Source organism: Zeus faber (genome assembly GCF_960531495.2).
Source record: "Zeus faber genome assembly, chromosome: 10".
Lineage (NCBI taxonomy): Eukaryota > Metazoa > Chordata > Actinopteri > Zeiformes > Zeidae > Zeus > Zeus faber.
In genome coordinates this window covers 27,612,857-27,623,231 of record NC_137199.1, presented here as the reverse complement: position 1 = coordinate 27,623,231, position 10,375 = coordinate 27,612,857, and the positions used below count along the sequence as shown (strand labels likewise).

The 10,375-nt window shown below is 43.3% G+C and overlaps 1 protein-coding gene across 1 annotated transcript; it reads right to left on the bottom strand.

The window, feature by feature from the left end:
* Positions 1-116: 116 nt before the first annotated feature.
* On the bottom strand, positions 117-8,561 carry znf518b (zinc finger protein 518B). The gene is made up of 2 exons (XM_080007879.1): positions 8,435-8,561; positions 117-3,673 (listed from the first exon to the last, which is right to left on the bottom strand). Exon 2 carries the CDS (start codon positions 3,602-3,604, stop codon positions 1,142-1,144), a length of 2,463 nt encoding a protein of 820 aa, XP_079864005.1. The 5' UTR covers positions 3,605-3,673; positions 8,435-8,561; the 3' UTR covers positions 117-1,141.
* Positions 8,562-10,375: the final 1,814 nt, after the last annotated feature.

Genomic DNA, 10,375 nt, shown 5'->3' with positions numbered 1-10,375 from the left:
GAACCACGCACGCTGTAATACGCCTTCGCGATCAGACAGAATTTAGTACGGCACAGCTACAATGTTTTTAATGGAATCAACAAATGACGCAAGTTGGACCAGAGCTTACACATGAAAAAGTTGATATTTTACCTTGTTTTAATAATAAAAAGGAAATAAAAAATGAACAGTTACACATATTAATATAAAACATGCAACACAATGAACACTGGAAATTAGTCATTTACAATGTTGACTTCTGCATCTATTAAACAGGAATAGGACTTTAGGATTAGTCAACAATAAACATTTAGAGCAGATTATGAATCACTGTCTAAATGCACTTTTCAAACAAAGATGGACAACTCTGCGGCAGCAACGGATATTTGGCAGCATCAGAACAGCTCAAAAAGAAACAACATAGGCCTATATTGCAGGAAAATGCATGTAAAAATGGTTTTATATACAATAACCAAAGTGTTTATCCCCACAGACAAGCTAAGGGTACGAAATGAATCATGATCGATTGTTTAATAGCATCATATTCAAGCAAAGACACTGCTATTAAAAGGTTTTGTTGGACAATGTAAGAGACGCGCAAACTGGAAGTTATTCTCAGCATGAAGAGGAACTTATATTTTCCCACTGATCAACATATAATTTTGAATTTACACAACTGAACTTTAAATACACTGCAAGACCCCACGGGTCATACAACTGCCAACACATTAATGGTCATGAAAACATTGAATTTAAGTCTCTGCATCAGGGATGAAGGGACTTGAGACATAAAGTATAAGAAATCAGCACTTTCATAAAGTGTACAGACTTGCGCAGTGCCGCATATGCAATAACTGACCTTTCGGTTTAATTGTTCATTTCTGGAATTAAGTTAAAATCTGTTTTTTATAGCCGCTAAATTAACACATTCCATCATTTAAGGTAAGACATTGCACTGGAAATTAGTATATATACACACAGACACAGAAGAAATGGGATAAACATTTATATCTCATCTTCATACGGTAAAATTTATAACAAAAAAACCCCCCGCAGTATTTTGTTTTGTTTTTTTAAATCAGCATCTCCCCATTGTTTTAGTAATTTAAACCATATCCACTTTCATGAGCACTACATTGTTTTATTATTTTTTTTATCATATTCAGGAAAACAAGCCTACAGTGCATCCAATCACCTCATATTTCTGGCCCACGACCTTGCTCAGTCTCATCTTCAAGATGTCGCACTTGGGCTCCACCTTAGCGGCGTCTCCAACACTGTTGTCTTGTGTTCTTTTGGCCACTGTGGGGTTTGGATGATTGAGCACCACCACGGGTTGGTTTGGGCTCGGACGGATCACTGGCTGATCCATTTTGAGTGGCACAGGGCGCAGAACCGTATCATCCCACGTATTCCCAATCGGGGACAGAGTCTTAGGTTTGGACAGATTTCGCCTTTTTGGGCTTTGCTTCCACGAATCCTCGTGTATCCTTTTCAACGAGACTGTCAGGAATTTTGAGGGGACTTCCGCCTTGATTGCAGATTGTGGCATTTGACCTTGAATACCCGCAGATGAATCCACTTCGGTTGCATTGTTAGAGATGACTTCTTCTTGAGCGACTAAAGGTTTATAATCGGGGGAAGGACGTGTACTTTGTGCGTTCCTGTCATTTGGAACCACCTTGGCTTCTTCCTTGACGTCAAAACTCTTCTCAGTTTCTGTCTGGGTGTATTGACATTTCTCGCCACCTAATATTTTCCATATCTCGCACGTTTCTTGGGTAATACATTGTTTGCTGCCAACATCCTTCTCAACCACCTCGGCACAGTTTCCTGGATTTGGCATCTCTTGCTTCATCGTGACCAAACTGGTTGTTTTGGTGTGATCTGGAGATGCTTTTACAGATTGGATGTTTTTACTCATTACTATTCCACGTAGGGCCTTTACTAAGGGCTGAATGGAACTTGTGACATCGTCCGGTTGTTGGCTTAAGGAAAAAACAGAGGAAATGACAGGAAAACGCTCAGGCTCAGGCGTATCGTGCTCGGATGGCTCAGTGGATGTCACCGACTGGGTCCAAAAGGAGGAGTTTGATTCTGAGAGGGAACATTCTTTCACATCAGGTTGCGTTGTTGACAGCAGATTTATCTGAGCCTTACACTCAGTATTGGACATAGTGTATTGGACATAAGATGGATCTACAGGGGCCTCTTCCAGGCAGTCGGAGAATGTTGAATGCTGAGACATTGCTTGCTTACAGGCAGTTGCGGAAACACTCAAGGCGAGGGAGGGAGATTTTGGGCTGATTCGTTTCTGGTCGAGTGAGACAGGTTTCACGGGCTCTTCCTTTATATCTTGGATAACACTGTTTTTCCCGCTGTTGTCTCTGGGTTCATCTTTCACAGTTACCTGAAGCTCTGCAGGAATTCCACAACATTCTATGACAGAACTCTTTTTTTTCCTGTGTGAGCTTCTCTTTGATACCGATGCTTCTTGATGTACAGAGCTTGTCATCTTGGTGGGGACAACGGTAGGGCCTCCTGCATTTGGGCTCAAAGCGTTCCCCGGCAGTGGTTTTATTCCAGCTATTCCCTCATTTATTGGATAAACAATGATTCTGGGAACCTTGGCAGGATTATCGGAGGGACATTCACCATTCTGGTTCATAGTTTCTTGCGGCGTGACACTTGGGATGCTTTTAGCACCGTTGGTTGGTAAGAGTTCAACATTCATGTTCTTGGTCGCACATTTCTTAACATTAACACTGCACTTGCCCATAGTCCCTGATTTCAAAGGATTGCAGTTGTTAAAAGTGGATGATAAGGGGTTTCCCAGTGTGATGTTTTGTGAGATTGTTCCCCTACTATCATCTAATACAGAATCATTTTCTTGTTGAGAGACGAGTCTCAGCTTTAGCTCCTTTGTCCCATTAACAGTTTTCACCTCGATAAATTCAACCAAGCAGCCAGCAGGGATACTTACTTCCTCTGGAAGTGGCACTGTTAGGGCCCTATTATGCTGAATGGGTTCATTTAAAGAGACAATTTGCTCTGTGACAACTTTGGGGACACCATGCACATTTGTGTCTACTGGTTTTCTTTTCCGTCTTCGCTCTTCTTTGTCCATAGTTGCCGAAGTTGTTATAGAAGGAGGTATTGTGACCTTGACAGTTGGCCTCAGTGAGGATGCTTTAGTCCTGTGCACTCCAGAAACTGGGCCAGACGGTCTGACCTCGGCCTTACTGAGTCCTGGAGCAATGTCTTTACCATGCAAACGCTGAACATGCTTTAAAAGGTGCTCTCCCCTTAAATACCCTTGTCCACAGTATTGGCAGTTGAATGGATACTTTCTGGTGTGCTGCTGCAGGTGAGCCTGTAACTCTGTCTCACTGTATGAGACGTGGTTACAGTAGAAACAGTAAAAGTGGGTTGCCATATGATCCTGCAGGTGTTTCTTCAGCATTGTGGACTTGGCAGAAACAAATCTGTATTTATCACAATACAACACTTTGGACGTAGTTTTGAGTAGATCCAAACCCAACTCATTACTGTCACCGTTCAAAGATGGCACCATCTTCTGAGGTTTGACTTGATCAGAGTTAAATTCTGACCTGTTGCTCCTCATGGGGCGAAAAAATAAATCATCCAAAGATGTCAAATCAAGCCTCAGGTGATCAACGTCTTCGTCTTCTTCCTGTGGACAATAATAATAAAAAAAAAATTAGTTCAGAACAAGGGTTCGGTAGGAATTACCTTCACAGGATTTGACATGGAAGACATGAGACGCGGGCGTGCCCACTCCACATTTTAGTAGTTTTGTTTGTTGCAACTTTGATCATGTTGAATATCAGCACGTCACTCTGTCCATCCTGTTATTACTCTGTCTCAAATTAATCTAGCTTGCATTTGCCGTTCATTTCCTTGACCCCCTGTGCCATTTACACCTCTTGATTATATTACCTGATTCAGGAACCAGAAAACACATTAGTTTCATATTTGTATTAGTATTGCCTGATCTCTAACCACATTATACAATAGCAATAAGATGGCGCCGCAAATAGCAGCCATAGTGAATTGGTGCGCGCTGTTTGAGTCTTTTTTGTGTTTGTTTTTTGCGACCGCACACGGATTGTCTTCACGAGAGAAGAGATCCTTAACATCGGGGAATCTACTCCTCTGAATTCATTCGCAACCTTTCTCGCTCCTTCGGTGGAATTATGAGACATTGTGGTGGAAGGTGCTGTGGACCTTGGCTAGGCGGTGAGACACTGGAGGGAAGCGCTCGGGAACACTGGTGTGCTTCAGGCGCAGGGGAGTATGCAAGCCGGTGCCGGCGATATTCCTCTCCAACGTGCGCTCACTGTGTAACAAGATGGACAAGCTGCTGCTGATGGTGAAGAATCAGAGACTTTTCTCCATCTTCGGTTTTGTGTTTCACCGAGTCGTGGGTGTGTGGAACTATTCCGGACTCTTGTCTGCAGCTGCCAGGCTTCCAACTTTACTGATCCGACCGCGACAAAAAGCTAATGCACAAAACTAAAAGGTGGAGGATCGGTTTCTACGTGAGTGATGGCTGGCGCAGTGATTTTGCGGACATGTTCATCCCATATTCTGGTCAGTGTTTACATTCCACCGCAGCGGCTACTCGCCGACAAGATACTGGATGTGGAGGTGAAGCACCCGGACTCCCGGTTTAACACCCTCAGGGACTTTACAAAAGGGAATTTAAGACACAAACTCAGGAAATACAACCAATTTATTAACTGTCCAACCATAGAGGAGAACACACTCGATCACTGCCACACCACCGTCACCAACATGTCTCCCACTGTTCCCCGAGGCGTGCTAGCGAAACTCCAACCACGTATTGGTCCACCTGATCCCCTAAACAGGCAGAAAGTCAAACTGTGTCGAGCAGCAAGCAGTGGAGGATCTACACGAGTGCATGTAATGCACAGACTGGGAGATGTTCAGAACCGCCACCCACAGTCGGGAAGAATAAACAGAGGCTGTGACGTCATATATTGGCTTCTGCGAGGACAGCTGTGTTCCAACAGGCACCAGGATGAGTTATAAGAACAACATGCCCTGGTTTACAGCCATACTCAGATGGCTTTGTCTGATAAAGGAGTAGGCATTTAAGTGTGGCGACAGGGATGGGGTTAAAGTGTCAAAATACACAATTGGCAAGGTGTTGAGGGAAGCCAAATGGCTGTATTCTGAGAAGTTAGAACAGCAGTTCTCAGCCAGCGACTGTTTCAGTTTGGGAAGGGCTGAAGCAGATCACCAACTACAAACCCAAACCTTCCCATGCCCTGAATGACTTTCATCTTGCAGTAAAACTGAATGAGTTTTACTGTCAATTTCGAAGACCCAGGGACAGTTAGGACCCCATCTCCCCATTCCCCTGCCCATCAGCCCCAGCATCTTCACCCGCCCCCCTTTCCCCAAGGGCTCTGTCACAAGCTGCTTTTATAGAAAGACCCCGCAATACTGCCAGAAAGAAGATCCATCTCTGACACGGCTTGCTCTTTTACACCGAACAAACAATGTCAGCATAATGCCGCCACCGTGAGTAATTTTAGATAGACGCTGACTTTACGGCATAATGCCATGATCATGGGGCCGTGACATGTAGCACAACAGCGTCGGCCTCTAGTGTGACGTATAACATCAGTTGAGCAGAATCACACTTTAAATAAATGTAATATTTAAATTATAATTATTTTTAAGTGATCTATTTGAATAAACGTTGTAGGTAAGGAAGTTGTCAAGCTGCTGACAGCGGTCCTGGCTTGCTGGCTGTGTCTTTTACACAGACAGCTTTCAGCCCCCTTTTTGCTTCTGCTGCTGGCTCAGAGGCCCCATTACGTGTTTGTACCTTTTACATAGAACGACGGGGTGGAATAATGGCGCAATATTACCGCTTTGAATGGGCTGTGTAAAAGGGGCTACAGACTCTCCTCAATCATCCAGCCTGAGCACCCCCATCGCACCTTCTCCCTATACAGGAGAGACATTAGCAGGCTCTTCACACGGCAGAACCCCCGCAGGGCAGCTGGGCCAGATGCTGTCTTCCCCTCCATGCTAAAACACTGCAGACCAACTGTCTCCGGTGTTCACGGACATTCTTATCAACACATTGAAGGCCTGCAGGGTGCCAGCCTGCTTTAAAGTCTCCACCATCATCTCTGTCCCCAAAAAGCTAAGGTCTTAATGACTACAGATCCAAGGTCCATCACCAAGCCCCTGCTGGACCCACTGCAGTTCGCTTACAGAGCCAACAGGTCTCACCTGGACTCTCCTGGCACCTACACCAGGATCCTGTTTGTGGACTTCAGCTTTGCTCGTTCTGCAGAGAAGGTTATCGACTGCAGCGGGGGTCACCAACAGGCCCCCTGCCCAGCCACTGACTGTCTTGGTCAACCCCCCCCTCGTGAAATAAAGCACATGCAAAAACACTGGTGGTGTTACACTGTACACACTGTAATAAGATAGTTAGCACACAGTAATAATTAATTTTACAATTTATAATTTTTAACCTATGTAACAATATTTGATCCTGTGCACAGTATCGCATATCTGCCGATTTCTGTTTTGTCTGTCCGTTTTTTATTCTCATCCTATTTCATTGTCTTGTTATTGTTATTCTTCTTTTTTCCCCCGACTGTAAAGCTTTTACATTTTTTAATGCTGATGTTCTGTACTGAAGCGCGTCAAACCTCACCAGAAGGAATACCTAGTATTTGTACCTGGCAAAAATAAAACAAGATGCTGTAACATCTGTATTTCCCTCCGGGGATTAATAAAGTGTCATCTTATCTTACAATCAAATTGTAATCGTTGAAGCTTTTGACAATTTTGTCATAACATCATCATTTTTAGACCTCATCCATTATTACCAATGCCTGTATTAATGTACTCATATCTATTGATCCTGTACAGAATATTCCATCTATACTTGTGCCCACAGGCAATACTAGCAACCATAGTGCACCCGCCACTGCCTTTTTAATATTTATCCTGTGGATAGAGTCACATTTTGTATAGTGAGCTCGCGCTAGTTGTCTGTACAACAATGCACCAATCCTTACTAAAACAAATGTTGTCCCTTGCTGTTAAGATTCTACATCATTCGGTAGATGGGTTCCCATACCTCAACTAATATCTCCATTGAGATGGGACTAACGGCCAATGAATTATGTGTTGTGTCAGACAACAACCGTGGTCAAGTTTAATGGTTAGTGACGGCCATATTGCTTATCCGATCATAAATGTTTTGTTGTACTTTCGTGGAGCTGGGTCCACGTGTCGTGCCAAAAAGTGATTGCCGTCCGCTGGGCGGGCGACAAGCCGTTAAATATGACCCTCATGGATGAAACCAAGTTATTTTGAGTCATAAACAACCTTTACAAGGGAGGAGCTGCGATCCCTTCTTGGTGAAAAAGGTGCACTACTGCCTTTTAAGACTTGCATTGGCCCATTGCATGTATTTGACCCTGCGGGGTGGGCTATACGCACCAAACAACCTTTCAGTCACGGGACAGGAGCTGCAATCCTTTTCTGGCAAGGGGAAAACTGCATGTTACTGGTTTTGGCCCTTTGAATGTATTTCAACGGATAAAAGGGCGCGGGTGGGCTGTGGTCTGTCAAATATATCCCCCATGACTGAAACCGGGTGATTTTGGTGGCATAAAGAATCTTTAATGGACTAGATGGACGCTGCGATCCCCTGTTGTATGCCCCGTCCCAAAAAACAACTTTTTCAGAAATTTCAAAATGGCGGAATAATTAATCCAGCGAATTGGTCCCATTCTAGAGGACATTTGGACAGTTTTCGGGAGTTGTGGCCTTTTTTTTTTTAAACTTTACGATGTTGACTATAAATTAGAGCGCCGCCACCAGGCCGGTCTGGATCGTTCATGTTTGAGAACCACTGGCGAGACATCTACGCATGTGCCAAACTTAACGTCGCTATCGTTCACTATCCGACAGGAAACCGCGCAAAAACCTCCGAAGAAGCGGCCGGAATAATGAAGACTAATAATAACAAGAATAACGGGGAATTCCGAAGGAACAATACGGTCTTCAGAACTCGGATCCCGCAGAGAACACACCCGATAAGATCCACATCCTGCAGGGGCTCCCGTGAAGCGCCGCCCCCTCTCGGCTACAGATCAAAATAAATGGCAGCCGTTTTGATTTGCGCAATAAATTGCGTGCGTTGCTCATACCGAACGAACTCAAGCCGAACACACGGTGCACGTTTAAAAAACAACGACAACAACAACAACAAAAAAAACAAAAACAAACCGCGCCGCAGCGCCCAGCCCCCAAGCACGGGCGTGGATAAACAAGACACCGCTGAAACGCGCCGGCCGAGGGCTCGGCCCGGGCCCGCGGCATCACCGTGTGTTTGTGTGCGCGAACACGGCGTCAAGATAACAACACAAACCTCGCGCCCGCTGCGTGCCACGTCCGCCCCTCGATCGATGGAACTCAGATTCCCATCGAACACGACTCGGCGTCTTCTGGTACGGAGCTTATTGTGACGCTTAGCGACGCGGCCATTCGAGCCGAACAGCCACTCTCCTCTAAGTCAGCGGCTTCCCGAATCCCTGGAAAGGGTTGCGTAGGTCTATGGTATTCGCTTAGGATCGACGGCAGGAAAACCTACGCTAACGGCGTAACGCTTGTCGCCGGGCAACAATAAATATTCCAGTATTATTTCCCCATCAAGCTATTATTTATATTACAATATATATATATTTGTAATTATTATTATTATTATTATTATTATTATTATTATTATTTGTAGTAGTAGTAGTGTAACAATCAAAAAGGCATTGTAATATCCATCAATAACTTACAAATATCACCAATAACTGAGCAGCACATAAAATGAGCTCAAAACGAGTCAATATCATCCACTGTGTTCGAATACATTAGCGTTGAAGGCCGCCATAAAAACTCAAGAAAGAAAAAGCCTGAGGGGAATTCGAGATTTATTTGGTTTTATTTTGATTGTTATATTTAAAATAGTGTGATTATGGTTATTGTGATTATTATGGTTATGATGATGATGATGATTATTATTATCATTATCATTGTATGATGTTGATATTTTTACATTTTACTATCTTTAAAGATACGATCTTGAACCTATCGCAAGGAACAGTGTGTATTCACCAGCCTGCGTTTATTATTACAAATCTAATCTTGATACTGGCCAAATAAATGCAAATTCAAGAACCAAATCCCTAAACTCATTGGGGTTTTTTTTTTATCGTTTTTGGAGGGAATGGAGCATTAATACTGCTATTTGTACATCTCTTGACACAAAAAGCAGTAAAAACATGAACAAATATTTTCAACATACAACTTGTTCACACATTTATTTTTATTTTTTTCTTTCTCTTCCTCATTTTACTTTGTTAAACTTTATCTTCTTATTCTCTCTTGATCATGTTAATATTGTATTGTATTGTGATGATAGCTAATCACACTCACCCACATTTCTTTTGTTGTATTCTAACTGTTCTATACTTTCCACCTAACCACATAAGGTCATGTTTTCCCATTCTTCATGGAAAAGTACTGCTGATGGAGAATACAATAATTGATACTTGTGATAGGAAATGTAATAATTTATACTTACATGTTTGATATAAGAAAATAGATCGTAGTTCAAATGTATTTAGTCCTATAGCCAGTGCCAGCTTGTGTGACATCACAAAAAGGACATTCCAGGCTTACGTGCAGGTGCACATGTTGTTTCCCGGAATTTCCCAAACATAATTGATCCATAACCTCCTAGTTTGTTGAACATCAAACTTGTGTCACAAAGCAATGTTCTGCTTTTACGCTATCTACAGTAACTGCACCCTTTGTGACATCTGCCAGTAACTGTCACGCCACAGATACTATATTACCAGCTCACCCCAGCTCTCTTCATGAACAGACCCTGGTGCATGTTCTTCAAACTTTTGCACCAGTACTTACTAAATTCTTATTTTCTAATGACTGTCTTTGTCTGCTCGGTCCAGCCGTCCAGTCCAAACTTATTAACCATAATTTGGCGGACCAGCCAGGAGGTGGTGCTGTCTCCAGACGGCTGACCAATCCGCAGACCGGGCAGTCAACCAAGACTCTGGACAAAGGTGAGCAGAGCCATTTCATGATATCTGCATAGATTTTTGACCATCTATATGGCTGTGGTGGTGCCGTGCCTGAGACTGCAATCCTCCTGAAAAGGACAAAGAAAATTCAGATCCAAATTATTTATTCTAATTAATGATATAGTATATGACGGACTAAGGGACTGTTGGGACAAATTGCAGAAGGGTTAGACGTTGTGGGACGTCATAGTCAAAAGGACATAGATCGAGAAAATACC

Excerpts from the sequence above, each read along its gene's own strand:
- znf518b (XM_080007879.1), bottom strand. The coding sequence starts at position 3,604 with ATGAGGAGCAACAGGTCAGAATTTAACTCTGATCAAGTCAAACCTCAG.